This window comes from Callorhinus ursinus, unplaced genomic scaffold (genome assembly GCF_003265705.2).
Source record: "Callorhinus ursinus isolate GAN/ISIS: 27379988/994484 unplaced genomic scaffold, GSC_fseal_2.0 scaffold45, whole genome shotgun sequence".
In the NCBI taxonomy this organism is placed as follows: Eukaryota; Metazoa; Chordata; class Mammalia; order Carnivora; family Otariidae; genus Callorhinus; species Callorhinus ursinus.
In genome coordinates this window covers 5,862,583-5,880,400 of record NW_027397107.1, presented here as the reverse complement: position 1 = coordinate 5,880,400, position 17,818 = coordinate 5,862,583, and the positions used below count along the sequence as shown (strand labels likewise).

The following is a 17,818-nucleotide window of genomic DNA, read 5'->3' as shown; positions in this document are numbered from 1 at the left end:
TCCAAAGGTTTACAAATGGCCAATAAGGACCTGTAAAGATGTTCAACATCACTAGTCATTAGGGAACAGAAATTAAAACCATAATGAGAATCCACTTTATACCCACTAAAGTGTTTCTAATCCAAAAGATAGTAACAAATATTGATAGGGAGGTGGAAAAACTGAAACTCCTATACATTACTGATGGGAATGTAAAACAGTGCAGCCACTTAGGAAAACAGTTGGGCAATTCCTCAAAATGGTCACCATAAAGTTACCGTATGACCCAGCAATTCTACTCCTAGGTTTATAACCTAGAGAAATGAAAACGTATGTGTACATAAAAACTTGTACATGAATGTTGACAGCAGCATTATCCACTAGAGCCATAGGTAGAAACATCAACTGATGGACAATCAAAGTATGGTATATCCATACAACGGAACGTTAACTTGGCAATAAAGAGGAATGAAGAATTAACACATACTACAAGCTGGATTAACCTTAAAAACATATTAAGTGGAAAAAGCCAGTCATAAAAGACCACATACTGTATACCATTTACATGAAATGGCCAGAATAGGCAAAATTTAGGGACACACAAAATAGACTAGTGGTTGCCTAGGGCTGAGGGAGTTAGGAGGAAAATAGGGAATGATTCCTAATGGGTAGGGGCTTCTTTTGGGGGAAATGGAAATGTCCTAAAATCGACCATGGGTATGGTTCCACAACTTTGTGAATGTACTAAAATCCACTGAACTGTATACTTTAAATAGGTGAACTATATGTATGTGATTTATTTCTCAATAGCACCTAAAAAAAAATTCACACACACAAATGCAAATACAAACTGAATGGTTCTCTTGAATGTTAATAGTTTTATCTCAAAATATTTAATAAAACATAATCTAGCTTAAAAAATTCCACGAAAAAGGTAAAATTGTTTTGTTCATATCTATTTGACCAAAAAAAAAAAAAAAAGAGAGAGAGAGAGGAAAAACACAGGGTCAATAGACACAGGGTAAAAAAGGTGAGCCGAGGCCTGAACAGGAGTTTTCTCACTTTACCCTCTTCATTTCACCAATTATGTCCGTAACATTTTGAAACCTTGCCACGAAGAAATACAACGCTGGAGGGCAAGAGACAAAGAACGATGTTTGTATTTTCCCAGGGGAGTTTTTGGGAAAACTCAGATTTACATTATCACTTATTGAGCCCTCACGCGGTAGCATTTATAATTTCTCATCGCTTCCCACTTTTAAACTGACTTTCTTCAACTCTACAGGAGGAAGGGTATCCAGTCCCTGGGCAGTCCCGGCCAGCACTGAAGCAAAATAAGCCCAAGAAAGCACTTCTCCAGATCCTCTAGCCAAAGCAAAAACTTTCATAAGCGGGCATATGTCTTCCTACTCTTACAACCGCGCTTAACGACCGACAAGATTAAAGGGACTTCCATCAGTCGCGTGTTCAATGGGGCACACCCCACCGTCATTCAGCGAGCCCTGAGACCCAAGGGGAAGTGTCACCAAATGGCAGAGAGATGCAGGGGTCCAGGTGAGGGAGCGCGGGGGTGGGACAGACGGCCCGACAGCCGCCCGGGTCCCGCAAGGAGGGTGACGAGTGTGAGGGTCACGCCCGGTGCAAGGAGCCCGAGGCGGTCAGCCGGCCGGAGCGGCAGAGGGAGGGAAGGGGGAGCGCGGGCGCTCCGAAGGGACGTGACGAAGCTGGGCCGCACTCACGAAACGCTGGTAGAAGCGGACCAGCCGCGGCTTCCCGTGGTTGTTGAAAACCAGAATCGCTTGAATCATCCTTGCCGGCCACGTTCCTCCCACCGCCGGCGGCTCCCACAAAGCATCTCCTTCCGTCACAACACGGCCACTTCCGCTCGGTGCGCTGCGGGGCAAGGCCGGCGGAAACGTGCCCCCGCGCCCAAGGGCCCGACCGCGAAGGGTCCGGCTTCCCTGCACCCCTAGGAGAAAGCTCCCGGGTGGGCGGCGGGCTCGCGGGGGTCGGGCCGGTTATGACCGCGGGGCCGGGCCGGGGCGTCACCTCGGCTAGCATCGGCTTGCCAGTCAGGGCCTGGCCAGGGCGCGAACCCGGACCTCCGCCGCTCGCCCAGACGGAACGCTTGCCGCAGAATCCAGGGGGGAGCACGTGGGAAAAACAGATCCCGAAGCCGAAGCTCCCGAAAGCAGCCGCGCTCCCAGGCGACCAGGCGGCGGGGACCTCTCTGTCCCGCCGTTCGCGCGAAAACGTACGGTCCTGCCTTCCCCGTCACACTTGCAGGACGGTTCGCGGTGTGGAGGTGCCCGCTAATTTAGCCACTGTCCGCTTAGGGGGCGTTTGGTTCATTTTCGTTTTGCCGTGTTACATACAGTGCCGCGGTGAATTACACAAATGCATGCTCGTGCAAAAGGGCCGTTTCTCCATGGTCGGTAGTGAAGGGTGGAATCAGGGACTCTTCCATGCATATCCATGTGGCGATCCCAAATTGGTAGATTTTGTTTCTTCTTTTAATGACTTAGTGGGGGTGCGGGGGAGCCACGTCCCTTAGAGCAGCTAGAGTTACACGTTGGAATCACCTGTCCAGAGGACTGACCGTGGACATCAAAAGCCTTTAAAATATGGAGAACGTTAGGCCCAGCGTTTCGTGGTAGAATTTATAATAAAAAAATTGTGGACGTGTGAAAAACCTCAAGAATGTACATCTCAGGGAACGTGGCTGGCTCAGTCGGTTAAGCCTGTACCTTCGGTTCGGGTCATGATCCCAGGGTCCTGGGATCGAGTTCCATATTGGTCTCCTTGCTCAGCCGGGAGCCTGCTTCTCCCTCTCTCCCTGCCTGCTCCTCTCCCTGCTTGTACTCTCTGACAAATAAATAAAATCTAAAAAAAAAAAGTACGTCTCAGCAGTGTTAACTGCAGGGAAAAATGGGAAACAAATTATTCCGAAACGAGTTATTTGTTAAATGCCTTGTTCCGCATGCACACGAGGAATATTAAATGGTCATTAAAAATAATTCTGTGAAAGGTATATGGTATAGGCAAGTGTTCATGGCATATCTGTAAGTGAAAAGATCACACAAGGTATGTACCTGGATATCCCACTTGGTAAAAGACTGTAAGGAGATACACCAAAATATGAATAATAATCATGTCTGATCGAATGGCAGCATCACAAAGTGTTCAGCACAAGGCCCTTGTAACAACACTGTCCTGGTTAAAACCCTGGCTCTGTTGACCACCTGGGTATTTTGGGCAAGTGCCTTTGTCTGTAAAACAGGCATAGTATGTTTCCTTTACTATAAAACTAGGTTTTTTTCTACTTAGACGGTTAAACAAAATTAGTTACTGTTTGTAAGCACTTGGAACAACGCATGGCATATAATTTAGTACATAAGCGATTTGACAAACAGCAGTGAAATTCGGTTTTTCATTTTTTGAATTTTCTAAAATAAGTATGTATTACTCTTGGTGCCAGATTTTTTTTAACTTAAAAACTCCCTCTCCCACTTCCCCTGCTTGTGTTCCCTCTCTCGCTGTGTCTCTCTGTCAAATAAATAAATAAAACCTTAAAAAAAAAAAAAAACGAAGTGTTAAGCATCCGACTCTTGATCTCAGCTCAGGTCTTGATCTCAGGGTCATGAGTTCGAGCCCTGCGTTGGGCTCCACCCTGGGTGTGGAGCATACTTAAAAAAAAAAAAATCCAAAGTCAATAAATTTGCACTGAAACTTGACAAAATGTTCCAAATGTTGAGGAGAAATAGCAAAGAAAATTCTAAAACAGAAGAATAATGAGGGGGACTTAGCTCTACCAACTATTAAAACCTACTATGATAGTTCAAATTATTACTATAGGGAGACTTATTGAAATAGAATAATAATTTAAGTATAAAATAACTTTAATATGTGATGTAGGAGCCATCATAACTTGAGAGTGGGAAGGAATCCAATAAATATGTTGGGATAACTGGTTAGCAATTTGAAAATAAGCTATTTAGTTATCTCACTTCCTGCCCTTTCACAAATTAAAGGCGGAGTAGATTAAGGACTTAAATGTAAAACCAGGTAATAACCAAAATGGAAGAATTGAAACTGAGTAACATCTGAAAGGAGAATATAAGCTTAGAAGCAATAAAAATCACAAAAAGTCAACAGATACATCTATATAAAGATTTTGTTTGTAAGAAAATCAATTTTTTAAAAACAGAAAAGTTGTTAAAATATGGTAAATGGTTATGTTTAAAATTTAAATAGCCGAAAAGACCTCCACCTTCAGTATATAAATAGGCAAAGAACCTGAGTAAGCAAAGAGGAAATATATCTAGGTAATGAACGTGGAAAAATGTTTAAGCTCACTATTAATCGGGGGGAAAGGCTAATCACAAAGTATTAACTTTAAAGTATTGTTTTTACCTTATCAAATATCATTTTTTATTTTATTTTAAAGATTTTATTTATTTATCTGACAGAGAGAGACACAGCAAGAGAGGGAACACAAGCAGGGGAAGTGGGAGAGGGAGAAGCAGTCTTCCTGCTGAGCAGGGAGCCCGATGTGGAGCTCGATCCCAGGGCTCTGGGATCATGACCTGAGCCGAAGGCAGACGCTTAACGACTGAGCCACCCAGGCGCCCATCAAATATCATCTTTTAAATGTTATTACACCCAATTCTGGCAAGGGTAGCATGAAAATGGTCCTCTCCTACAGTGCTGGTAAAATCATAATTTAGAACAACACTTTTGGGGAAAAAAACTTTTACAAAAAACTCCGAGATTCCCAGGAATCTGACTCCTGGGAATCTGTCCCTAAAGAAATAACCTCAAAATACAAAAATACGGTAGGGGGGTGGGAGTGGGGGAAGGGGGGTGCATGGGGGTGCAGGGCAGGGAGGCTGTATGGGTGAGATTTAGGGAACTATATAATCTAAAACACTTACTGACATGTTAATTAAATTATCTCTAAGTAGGAATCGATTAATTATCCAAAAATTGGACAATGATAGAGCTATTAAATGGTAGTCAATCTTAAAAAACAATGGTTATGAAGACTGTGTAGCAATATGGAAAGTGATTATACAACATTAATTGAAAAAGGATTATCAAATTTTATGTGTAGGTATGGTATAACAACAACCGTGTACACAATTTGTATATTCCAGGAGCGGGCCCCTCCCCCACCTCCATGGCTCTTCAGGTGCTCTTTTCTTGCTGGGGAGTCCCTTTCCTCCTCCATCTACCTGGATTTCTTTCCATCTCCACTCCCGTCGCTATACACCAAACTACTCTAGCCTCTCACTGTGACAATTAAAGCAGTCTCCTAGCTGGGCTCGTTGCCTTTAGTTTCTCTGCAGTCAAGTGATTTGATAGAAACAAATCAAATCATATCACTCTCCCCAGAATCACTGGCTTCCAGGAAGTTAAGGATAAAGTCCTAAAATACTTAACATGCTAAAAATGTCATGCCTGATTTCCTGCATCATCTCAAACAACCTCTACCTCCACCCATTCTCTCCAGCCACAAAGGCCTTTTCCTTCCTTCCTTCCTTCCCCCCTCCATCTCTCCCTCCCTCCCTTCCATCCTTCCTTCCTCTCTCTCTCTCTCTCTCTCTCTCTCTCTCCCTCCCTCCCTTCCTTCATCTCTTCCCCACCCACCCAAGACATTAAGCCCACTTGCTGCCCAGGGTTCCCCCCACTGACACACTGGACCTCCTTTTTTGGAATGGTGGCCTGCCTATATGACCTTGCCATACCCTTTGGCCACAGTGCTATGGGCAGCAGGATGCCCTCACCGGGTGTCTCTATTCTAGTCAATATCCCCCAACCTCCTGCTGCTTAACCACTTCCCTGGCCACCCCCATGGTTGAGGCCCCAGCATGCTCAACACCCAGCCAGCCCCATTCAGACACAGGACACCAGGGAGGCAGCTATTGTAACAGTCAAGGTGAGAGGTCACAAGGGTCTGAACTAAGAAAAGGGCAACAAGAACAGAAGAGATCGCAAGCAGACCAGTGACCTGTGACTTCAGGTGGCCTCACTGAAGTGTGAATCCCAAGCCTCACAGCCATATTGTCAAGCCCAGGCTCAAATATGCAAGAAGGTAAATGAAAATTGGAACCATAGTAGTAAATTCTGGAAGCATAATATTACTTGCTCAACTGCTAATACCAATAGAACTGATTTCAGCCTGGGCAGACCAGCAGTCAAAGGTTTAGGCAAGTTCCCTAAAGTCTAGGAATATAACCCCACTACACAGAGCCAGGACTCCTCTGGCCCCCGTGTCCAAGGTCCTTCTGTAGGCCAAGGAGGCAAAGGACGGGGGAAGAACATAGGCTTTGCTTTCGACAGCCCCGGATTTAAATCCTGGCTGTGCCACTTATCAGCTGTGAATCTGGGAAAGTAGCCTTAACCTCTCTGAAGCCCCTTTTCTTCCCTGTAGTGTACACGTGGAAGCAGAATAACCCAGTAAAGAATACAGAGTCTGAAATCTGACTGCCTGGGTTGAAATTCCTCTTTCCTCTATATACTATAGATGGAGCCTCTGAGCTTCGGAATCATATGGAAAAAATTGGGTATAATAATCACACATACCTCACGGGATTGTGGTGACAGTGAAGTAAGATACTGCAAGTGCTTAGCAAGTACAGGTTTCCCCTACTATCCAAAAAGTACAGCATTCCTACGAAACCTTTTGTAAACTGAAATGGGAGACAGTGAGTAAGCAATCACCATTCATTTATATGGAAAAATTTTTGAGCGTTTTCTTAGGCTTTTCTGGGCACATCTTGCTGACACATACACAAAATCAACTGAAGTAAAGCATAGATGTTCCCAGGAGAGGAGACTGGTGGGGTCACTCTCACTACTTGGGGTGCGCAGCCTCTATAATGGCTCCCTGCGAAACAAATGCTGAATGCTATTTTCATTTTTTTTTGCCTTATTTTCATAAAAATGCAGATTTCTTTTGGTTAGAAAAAACAGGTACTAAGGTAGGTCTTTCATAAACGTCAAGTGTCATAACACAACTTTGAAAAGCAGGGGATATGCGCACTAGCACCAGGAAGGACTCAACAGTCGGTGGCTATGATTATCATCATGGAAAGCATCTAGTGCCATGTTCGATACATTAGGGGACTCGATACTTGTTAGTTCACCACCACCCTGTCTTGTCCCTGAGGCCAGCAGGATCCAAATGCCACCAAGTCTCTGCCCCATTCTTAGGACACGTGGATTTCAACTCCACACGCCATCATGGATCTGAGTGCAGGCGCACTACCCAGCAAGGCGATGTTCATGATCAAAAAGACATGGCTTCCTTCTTACAAGGATCACTCCTCAGCTGGAAGACCGTTTATACCTGACATAACCCGGTCAATGCAGAGGAATCCTTTTCTGAAGATTTACTCACTCATAAAAAGTTCTCAAAATACAGAACAATAGCGGCAAAGGTGTTATCAAAATGTGGTCTGGGGCGCCTGGGTGGCTCAGATGGTTAAGCGTCTGCCTTCGGCTCAGGTCATGATCCCAGGGTACTGGGATCGAGTCCTGCATCGGGCTCCCTGCTCCTTGAGAGCCTGCTTCTCCCTCTGCTTCTCACTCTCTCTCTCTCTGTCTCTCATGAATAAATAAATAAAATCTTTAAAAAAAAAAATGTGGTCTGGCAGAGTGAGCCTGAAAGGTGGGGACCAGCCAGCCACACCTGTGAAGACTCTAGGCCTCCCTGAGAACAGCATCCCCAGCAAAGCAGCCAGGGAGGTCAGGAGACAGCAAACCCCCCAGTGTGGCAGAGAACCAGAGGAGGAATAAAGAATTGGCAGCTCTAGGGGAGGAAAAGGGCACAGAGAGGACAAGGAGGTTTGAACAGGAGAGCAAAGACTATTATAACTCAGAGCACTGGGCGGGGCGGGGCGGGGGGAAGCAGGTGTGGAAGGTATAGGAGAATATACGAGGGCAGAGGAAGGGACCCCTGAGCCACTCTGCATGCAGATGAGGGACATTCCCCAAGTCTACACAAAGACCAAGTTCGGTTCCACTGACTGCTTCCAGAAACAAGGCTGCCATTTAAGGGCAAGGGCCACCATGGAAACGTCTAGGAGATCTAGACTCGCATCAAGGGAGGGCCCCTCCATGAGCCACAGCATGGGGCACCACTGCTCACGTCACGGTCTTGGATTTGATTTTAGCAGTGCTTATTCCAAGAGCATTCCCTGGCAGCTGTAGGAAAAACCAGGGAAGGCTTGGCGGACCGCTCCCTCGAACTCCAGAGTCGATGTTGATGCAAGAGATTCTCAGCAGCGCTGGTGGGCCCAGGGGGCGCTTCACTCCCACTCATCTCAGTCGTCCTAGGGGTTAAGTAAAGAGGTGCGAACAGAGTGCATTTCATAAAAGTCTCCTACAAGTCATCAGACAAACAAGGGTTCCCTTGAGGGGTACCAGTGGAGCCCTCAGCCACCGTTCTTGGCTTCACCTCATTCGAGCGGGCCCAGGGAGCGGGCCTGGTGGCTCTAATTGTTTTTCATTCTGAGATTCACTTTTTTAAGACAAAGGGGACTCCAGACCCTCCACTCTTCCTGCCCTGCTTTCTCTGGTGAATGTCGTTATTGGCATCACCTAGATAAATAGCCCATACTTCTGTGACTTGGTTTTAAATGTTCAATTTGGGGCCTTTTGACATCAATTCAGATCTTCGGGTGAAATACGCTTCAGAAAAACACATCGACTGTGGATAGACTAAAGATCAACGAGGGGGCTGATCCTTGGCAAAAAAAAAAAAAAAAAAAAATACCCGACCTAGTGAGGACCAAGCCAGCCATTTTCCAGCCACTTTGGGCAGGGAGCCCAGAACGAAGGAGGGGGAAAAATGCTCATTCAGCTCAGCTGCCACAACATGGCTAATGTATTCACTGGAAGTGAAAATGTTTGGAGATTTAACAGCATCAGGTTTCACAGGTTCCCCTCCAGAGTCCATTCTTTCCATCCCTTGCTTTTATCAATCTTTGGGACTTTCTTGTAGATTGGCACAGTTCAGACCCACCAAAAGGAAAGGTCTCAAGTGGTCACCCTTCATTCCTTGAAAAGAATTTTCCTGAGGCTAACACCCACTCGGGAATCCCATGGAATTCCACCAAAGCTGGGGGTGTGAAATGTATGCTGCTGCGTTGTCCTACACCCGCCGCAGCCCGTGCAGACAAAACTCCTGCCGAGGGGTAAACTGTACCAGTGCCGGGCTCACGGTCATCTCTCTTGACCTACCCACTCCTCGTCCTCTGCCCCGTCCCCCTGCTCTCGCGTCTCCGCGGTGGCTCCCATCGTAGACTTCTGGGCCATGATGTTGTCTGTCCAGGATGCCCCTGTCTTTCCATCACCAGCAAAATTACACTTGGTCACTGTTCCAGCCTCAAGTTTGGCTAATGACTCTGAAAGGAGGGAAGAAGTTGAATGGGCCATCTCCCTATTTTGGAAACATAGTGGGGGCTGGCCTGTTCTGCTGGGGTCTCGAGGCCTGGGTTAAACCACTGTTCTCCCAGACCTGGGTGCCCTCGGGGAGGCCCTGAGTGTGATCCCTAAGGCACTAGATAGGAGACATCACCCACAGGAACCAGAGGGTTGGGTGGCACCCCAGGATCCAGAGTGTCTAGGCTACTGGCCCCAGGGCACTTGTCCAGAGACTTAGAACTAAATCTCAGGGCTAAGCAGACCTGGCCTGCTCCCATGAGTTCTAAGCAGGAGGGACAGAGGAGCCTCAAACAGGAGGCCAGGAGCCTCTACAGGTCATGGGGACATGCTCACCCAGGAAGGGGCCATCGCCTCGGGTTTTCAGCCGTACCCCGACCCCCAGCTCCAGCTCCATCGCCTCCATCTCTGACTCGGACATCCAGAACGCCACTGTCTGGGCGGGGGTAAGGCTCTCCGTCAGCGCAAGCAGCTCTGGCTTTTGTACCAGTGCCTTCAGCGCCTCGGGCGTCAGTCTGTCCGTGTCCCCCATTGCTTCCACCTCTGTAGGCACACAGCACAAGAAGGTCGTTAGTGCTGGAACAGCAAGCACGCGGGGGCAGGGGGGGTCTTTCAGGAGCCAGGTGAGGCCTGAGTGTTTCACATATTCATAACCACCTGGAGGTAGGGCTCTGCGACCCCACGGTGCCGGGGACTCACCGAGGGACTCCTAGCGGAGGAGTTACGGGTGTGGGCTCTGGAGCCAGGCTGCCTGGTGCCGGTCTGTTCACAAGCCACGTGAGCTCGGGCAAGTGACTTAACCTCTCTGGGCCTGACAGATGGGGATAAAAACGGTACCTACCTGACGGGGCTGATGTGAGGTGTAAGTGAAGTAACACACGTAAAGCGCTCAGCACGGGGTCTGGCGTGTGGGACACCCTCAGTGCGTGTAACTACCTTAATTATTCCTTTATGACACAGGAGAAAACGAAGGCTTAGAGAGGTCAGGTGAGTTGCCCAAGGTCACACAGCTAGTCACACAGCTAGTCAGATCCTAGGAGGCAGGATCCCAACCCTCCACAGAATTCTGCCTTCCCACGGAGTCCCCAGTGACGAGCCAGGGTTCTCTCCAGGCTCTCAGGGTCTCCTGGCTGGGCTGGGGTCTGCTGGAATGAGCAGCAAACAGTGGTGATCCCCATACTCTCCCTTGGCCTGCTCATCCCCATCCTGGCAAAGCTCGGGGCTCAGGGAGGATTCCAATAGCCTCACCTGCCTGCCCCAAATGTCCCAAATCTGCAGATCCCGGGTTGGGGACCAGGGGGTGGGCAGCGGTGTCCCAGACTGAGAAGTGAGGATTTGCAGGGCCAGGAGGGCTCACAAGGCCCCGAGACCTCACGAAGGTGTGCACAGCCACCCCCCAGCTCAGCAACCCAAAACGGTCCTGCAGGTGGTCCTCTCCACACCAGCAGCCGGGGGCAGGGCTCTGCTGGAGAGCAGCCAGCCAGCCCATGGAGCCCACACCCCCTTCCATCAGGGCGTAAAACCTCCAAGCTCTGTCAGGGATGCTTTCTGGGGTTCCCCAGATGCCTCACTCCCACCAAGGGCTTTTGAACTGACCCCTTCTGCTCAGCCCTTGCCCTGCTTAACGTCCCTCAGATAAACCTCCTCACCTCCACTTCCCAAGATAGCAGAAGCCAGAGGTGGGGCTACTCACCCCCTGCCACCACCTGTCAATTTACCGATAAGCACATGAAACCTCTCCTCCTTCTCTTCTGTTTCTGTCTCAAAGGACCACGGGTCCCCCTCCCACCTCAAGCCAGTTTCTCCATCTGGGCTCCAGATCCCACCCCCTCCCCCTTCTCGGGGACCTGGCTCTCCTTCTCCATACCGGATCTTTCCTTAATGCCCTCCTGAATTCTGGCTTTGACACCCACTACTTCAGACGTCCCCCACCCCCACTCCCACCCTGACTGGGGTCACTGGGAGCTCTTCATTGTGAGCCCGCCGGGAGCTCCGCAGTCCCCACTTTACTGGGCCCGAGAGAGCACCTGACCCCATTGCTACCTGTCTCTCAAATTCCACCCCCCTCCTTCACTGAGCCTCGGAGACACACAGGCTCCCCCTCTCCCTCAGCCCTCTGCAGGGGTCCCTTCTCCTGCCCCTTACAGGCTTCTTCCCTGTTCTCCTGTGGTTGCTCTTCCCCAAGATGGCCTCTTGGGCGACTCCATCCTCTTCTACAGCTTCAGTACCAGCAGTGTGTCATGACTCCTAAACATGTGCCTCCAGCCCAGACTGATTCCTGGGTTCCAGAACTGTGTCCCCAAGGCCCCAGTGGACATTGACCTCTCCCCGGAAGTGCGACCACACGTCCCAGACAGAACTCTTCTCCCCACAATTGCAGCCAAGCCCAAACCCCAGGGTCGTCCCTGACTCCTCCCTCACTCTCCCCGTCTCCAAACACTGAGGCCACTGTCCCTCCTCTGTCTCCAATCTGTCCAGTCCCTCCATCCTCACCGACAGGCCCTTAATCCGGCTATCACAGCCTCCTAACAGGCCTGCTGGAAAGAGGAATGAAGTCACCAAGGGCCTAAGAATCACATGGGAATTTGGGCAGGAAAATGGAGGCTCTGCACAAGGGCAGTGAGAGCCCAGAGCCAGGTACATGGACGACTCTGCCAGACTGCAGGAAGTGGAAGGCCAGCCAGGCCCTGGGGATTGAGGTGGGGCACTGGGGATCCTCTGAGTGAATGGGCGGGGGCAGGAAGGAGTCCAGCCAGGGGGCCCTCAGGCCAGACATGGGCTTCAAGGCCAACCACAACTAAGACACTCACTAGGGGCCATGAGACCCCTAGAGACACAGAAAGGCCACAGGGTCAGGAGGCCCTGAGGGAGCAAGGATGGAGGATACCTACTGTAGGATGACATGAGGAAGCCCGTGTTCACCTTCCTGGTGGCGCTGAAGTTGGGCTCGATTTCATTTCCCTTGGGGTCGAACTTCCGGCGATGGATGCGACTGGGCCTGATGTATAGCACATAGTAGCGCTCCTGGGGCCGGAGAGAGAGTGAAGGGGGGGTGCTTCACTCCCCCCACCCTCCAACACACACACTTCCCACAGGGCTCCACTGCAAACCGCCCCCCCCAACCTCTCCCTCCACCCTGAATCCCACCTCAGCGCCAAAAGATATTCAAACTGGGCAGATGCCGCCCCCTCCTCCCCCCGGCCCAATATTCATTCATTCATCCAATCGTGTGCTTAGTACAGCAGCTGCCATACAAAATGAACCACGGAGACAGCCATGAGACGGCAGGCCCCGGGCCTGACCCTACGGTCTCCACCCAGCCAGAGACAGAAAACACAGACACAAAACCATAACCCAAGCACCAAGGACCCCAAATACTGTGACGCAGGAGTGAAAGAAGCCAACGTGTCATGGAAAGGGCTGTGTAAGGGTTCTGAGTGAGGGCAGCCATTGTGCCTCTTCCAACACATGTGGGACCTGAGGCAAATACCTCCTAGCCTCAGTTTCCCCTGGGGCATGGGGACAACGTGCTGTCTACTTTCAAGAGTGCTGTAAAGGTTCAGTGAGAGGATAGAGGAGCAAGCACAGCGGGAGACACGGAGCAAGCTGTCCATGCTGTTTGCCAGCTACTCTAATCCAAGCAGGTGGACGACACGCTCCCAGAGACTGAAGAAGAGGGATCCACCTCCTAGGAGAAACAGAAAAGGCAAGGTCTCCAAGGCTGGAGAGACCTACGACTGCGGGGGGAAAAGGGTGTAGGGAGACTATTCAAAGCCTGGGACAGGTACGAAATCAAAGTCAAGGTCCCATGTGCGTGTCTGAGCAACGCAGGGCACGCAGGGGCCTCGTGGGAGCCCAGGCTGAGAATGCAAGTAGGATCCGTTTGAGATGGGCCTTGAGCTGGTACTTTGGAGTTTGGACTTGATCGGGTCGACAAGAAGGAATCCCCAAAGGTTTCTCAGCAGCAGCGAGATCCTCAGAGATGCCTTTCGGAAAACAAGCTGGCTGCCGGGCAAGGACAGGCGCTGGGGGCAGCCAGAAGGAAGGAGGGGCAGGTGCAAGACTGACGGGGACAGGCGAAGTTCCTGAGGCCCATGTGAGGCCAGTGGAAAGAGGAAGGGAGGGGCCAGGGAAGGGACAGTCAAGGGAGGAGGCCAAGAGGACCAGGCACGGCCGGCCTGGGGGAGAGGGGAGGGAGAGACAGTGGGGGTTTGCAGGCCTGTGACCAGCGGCTGGGAGGTCTATTGTCTTATCACGAGGAAGGAGGAACTCAGAGGAGGCACGTTTGGGCCAGGCTAAGAGAGCCCCACATCAGGCTGGAGTTACTAGTGCCAGCTCTGCTGGGCAGGCTGGCTGGGGGCTCTAGATTGGTTGTCTACCCTGCTGACCTGCACACTAAGGAGGGGGTGGGCGAGCAGAGGCTCTCCCCTGGGCCGCAGAACAGCAACAGGCTCTGAATAGCACCAGGCCTCTGGCCTGCCTTGGGGGCCAGGAGATGAGCTTGGCCTTAGAGACCAAGGAGCTAAGGTGGTCGGCACACTAGGGTGGGGCTGTATGAAAGGGGGTGGAAATTCAGAACGAGTGCTCCGGAAAGCGACACGGGCAAGAAGTGCAGGTGTGTCTGTGCACACCTGAGATGGCGGGGTGACAGACGGCATGACCCCAGGGGCGTGAGAGCTCAAGGGAAGAAGGCGTGCGGACACGGGAGGTGAAGCCCCCAGCACGGTCAACAACGCAGACTGTAGGCTGGACAAAGGCCCTGCACACAGCAACCCACCTCCCACCCCAACGTCCCCGCCTGTATGAACGAGGAGGTCCCAGAAACCCAAAGTGCCCAGCCACATACAGTGGTATTCAAGGACGAGCGAGCCCATGCCAAGAGATTCACCACTTTGCAAAGGGAGAACTTCAAGGCTCCTTCTAAAAGCAAATTCCACCAGTACATTTAAAATAATGCAATTCCAAAGAATTCCAAGGACACGAGACCTCCCAGGAACAGACCTGGTACCTAGAAAGGGGAAGGTCACTGCTGACCCTGTCACACCCGCCCAGGCCGCTAACCTGCTCTGACCTTGTCCATCAGGCCCTCGGGCAGTGGGAACCACCAGACCAGAAGCCAGGAACCTGGGCCGTTGGCCCTCCCAGAATAAAGAGCCATTCTTCCTGCCCATCCAGCAAGGCTCCCAGCACTCTAACAGAAAGCAACAGGACCTCTTCACAGTGCCTTCCAGCTCACACACAGCCTCAGCCCCAAACCAGTCACCTCACCCCTTCTGCTCTTACCCTCCCAATCCCAGCCGCAAACACGCCACTGGGGTTAGGGCTGGTCTGTCTTGTCAGCAAGAACCCAGGTCCTGCCCTCTGTCCTCCACCCAGCACAGTCCCAGTTGACCCCTTCCCACCCAGTGGCCCCTTTAGGCTGCTATCTCCCCACCCACCACCCACCTGCCCTACAAGGCCCTCCAGGAATGAGCTGTACCCCAAGTCTGTGCACTGGCAGAGCCAAGCACAGGGAGATGGCTTGGTGGCTGAGGACCGGGAAGCCAGTGCCCTGCGGGTGTCCCCGGGGAGGCATCCTCACCTTCCTGTCATGGGCATCCAAGATGCTGTGGCGAGACACATCTACCAGTTCTCCCTCCAGCAGGACGCCGTTTCCCCTGGGGATGTGAGAGAAAGAAGGGATCCCCTGCTTCGGTCAGTCCTCAGGGAAGAACCACAAGTTCAACGGCCCAGGCCAGAGTCTGGACTGGGACAGAAGCGGGGCCCACAAGCATCTGCTAGTCACCTGGCTGCCCCCCACCCCCCTCCCAGCCGCCCAGCGGACCTGGTACTATTTTCTTTGCGCTTCTCACATGGGGCCTCCATTCCTCCATTCCTCCAAGGGTCCCAAAGACTGGGGCACTGCACAAAGGGTAGGGGGAACCGCCTCAGGCTGCAAGACCAAGCTGTGACCCCTCCCACAAGGGCTCACTATAAGCAGAGCCTCAGTCTTCTTATCTACAAAATGGGAGAGTAACAGCCACCTCACTCTGCTTCTGTGATGATGACAGCATAAATCGTGTAAGTGAAGGTGTTTGTAAACTATTATATGCTTACTAAATATAAAGGATTTTACTTTTTTATTTAGCCAAACTTGAGGGAGGGGTCTAAGGTGCTATAAAGTATCTTCCTTTTTCACCTGTTTTTTTTTCCACCTGTTTTAAAACACTTTCTATTCTTCTCCTCATTCATACCCACTTAGAGGTGGGAAAACCCAAACTTAGAAGTTTTATGACTAGCCCAAGATCGCCGGGTCCCTCGCCGAGAGGAACTAGATCCCCGCTTCCCGCTTCTAGTTCTCATAAAAAGCAGAACAGGAGGCTTCCCTTTTTAGAGCCACAGAAATGAGAGAGGGGTGGGGACAAGAAAAGATGGGGATGAAAATGGAAACTCGCTCTACTTTACTTACCCTACCCACCGCCTCACCTCCAAATTCTTGCGTTTCTAACCAAATGGAATGGTCCATTTGTTCTCATAACGTCCCTGCGACAGCCACCCCCCCCCCCATCCCGAGCCCACACGCGCCTCCAGGCAGGCACTGCCCTCCCACGGCCACGGCAAGCCAACTGCCCCGCGCTGTTGGGGTCACTGCACGACGTCCTCCCTTCCGGGGCGGGAAGCGGGGCGGCCTGTGCCAAGGCCTGCGGGCAGGGCGCCGAGGCAAGTGGCTGGAGTTCATAGTCGCGGCTGGGGAGGGGTTGAGACAAAGATCGGTGCTTTTGAGCTCCGTGTAGGCGTCGGGAAGGGTACGGGGTGGGGAGGGGGCAGTGGGGAGATTTAAGCCCATCTGTGTTTTAGGGGGTGCGCTCCGGCTGCAGGGCGCAGGGGAGCGTTGAGGTGGGGGGTGGTAGCCGTGGCCAGGTCTGCCTTCCCTCCCAACCGCACCCGGACCGCGGTCCCCTCCCCAATCCCGGAGCCGGGGTTCCAAGCCGGGGCCGGAGGGCCGGCCCTGGGGGTCGGAGAGGCGGGGGCAGAGCGCGGCGGGCCTACCCCTGGTGGGCGGCGGGGTCCCAGGCCCCCGGCAGCCGCGCGCTCCGCACCGCCTTGTTCCGGAGGGCGCAGTCGTGGTAGATGCGGCTCATGGTGCGCACGGCCGCTGCGCCCGCAGGCCTGGCGCTGGTCGGCGGCGCGCGGGGTCTCGGGCTGGGCGCGGGGGAGCGCGGGGGGCGCGCGCTGGGCAGTGACTCCCAGGCGCGGATCCGGGCAGGGCGCGGTCCGGGCCTGCCCGGACGGGATTTAAAGGGGCCGAGCTCCATTCCTGCCGCGGGACGGCGCGCGCGGGGAGGTGGGCTTCCGGGAAGACCCGCAGTTGGGGCCTCATTGTGGGCGGGGGGGAGCCAAGTTCTCCCCTTTCCCTCCCTTTCTTGTTACTAGAGGGAGACCCCCGCCCCAACACACGCACAAAGGGGAAATTGAGGCCCAGAGATCCTACAGGATCCACTCTGGAAGGAGCAGGAATGGAGAAAAGGGAAGTCTTTCAGGGATGGCGGGGTGGTCCGCACAGAAGCTGCTCTTTATGCTCTGCCCAAGGTCCCACAGTGGCTGAGGAAGGGGTTCCAGGGATCTGTGCCTAGGCTTGGGTGTCAGATCAAGGACTTATTAAGGTTTAAATCCCACTTGTGTGAGTATGAGCAAGTGCCTCAACCTCTCTGAACCCATGCTTCCTCCTCTATGGGGTCAGTATCAGAGGGGTGGTAACGATTCATAAACTCACTGTAGAACATAGCATTTCCCCTCTCTGCCTTTCCCACACAGTTCTTGAACCCCTCCCCAGCTCCCTACTGCCCTTTGCCCAAGTATGTAACAGTGTAGAGGGGCGTTTTCCAAGCCTGGGTGCAGGAGTCTGTTCTGACCCTGGGATTGTTGGAGAACCTTGGTTGTCTCGGACCCATCTGCGGCCTCTGGGGGAGCATTCAAAGGGGAGATGGCCATTTAGATACCTGGGAGTCCAAGATGAGCTGTAAGTGGTAGAAGAAGCACCCTCTCCCCACACACACATTAAGACTTTGGTGGTCCTACACACTTTTGTTTTCAAGGGTTCCTTCCTTGATTAAAAAAAAATTTTTAAATCATATTTTATGGGTGGGTTGACATAAAGATGAATACATTAATATTATATATTAAAACATTTTCTTCAGCCTGAAAATTCTTTTCTTCTTCTAATTTTTTAAAGAAATTAAAATTAAAATTAACATTTTCATGGGTCCTAGGCATTGTGTCAAATGGTTTAGTTACCTCCCCTCCTCCCTCCTCAGTCTGGCCTACCTGGCTGTTCCAGAAAGTCTGAGAGAGAAAGACAAGAGCCCTAGTGGGCTTTGAGCAGAACTATCTTTGGGCTTTCTCTCTTCAAAAT

General features: G+C 51.6%; 2 protein-coding genes across 6 annotated transcripts in view; both read right to left on the bottom strand.

Moving 5' to 3' along the window:
- Positions 1-2,251, bottom strand: part of AP3S2 (adaptor related protein complex 3 subunit sigma 2) — a 55,793-nt gene extending 53,542 nt beyond the window's left edge. For 2 of the 3 annotated variants that reach the window (XM_025893037.2, XM_025893036.2), the window contains exon 1: positions 1,719-1,874. In XM_025893037.2, the coding sequence (XP_025748822.1) occupies positions 1,719-1,787 (69 nt within the window). In that variant the 5' untranslated portion in view covers positions 1,788-1,874. Of the gene's footprint in view, positions 1-1,046; positions 1,109-1,718 lie in introns of all 3 variants that reach the window. The other variant, XM_025893034.2, reaches the window with a different exon arrangement.
- Positions 2,252-4,135: 1,884 nt separating this feature from the next.
- On the bottom strand, positions 4,136-16,675 carry ARPIN (actin related protein 2/3 complex inhibitor). Of its 3 annotated transcripts, XM_025893028.2 has the most exons (7): positions 16,456-16,675; positions 15,892-16,152; positions 15,008-15,083; positions 12,318-12,450; positions 9,763-9,969; positions 9,226-9,389; positions 4,136-8,315 (listed from the first exon to the last, which is right to left on the bottom strand). In XM_025893028.2, exons 1-7 carry the CDS (start codon positions 16,545-16,547, stop codon positions 8,307-8,309), a joined length of 942 nt encoding a protein of 313 aa, XP_025748813.1. In that variant the 5' UTR covers positions 16,548-16,675; the 3' UTR covers positions 4,136-8,306. The 3 variants fall into 3 exon arrangements, with proteins under 3 accessions (XP_025748813.1, XP_025748814.1, XP_073738348.1); XM_025893029.2 differs by lacking the exon at positions 15,892-16,152 and having other exon boundaries at positions 16,456-16,668; XM_073882247.1 differs by lacking the exons at positions 15,892-16,152; positions 16,456-16,675 and adding an exon at positions 15,251-15,854.
- Positions 16,676-17,818: the final 1,143 nt, after the last annotated feature.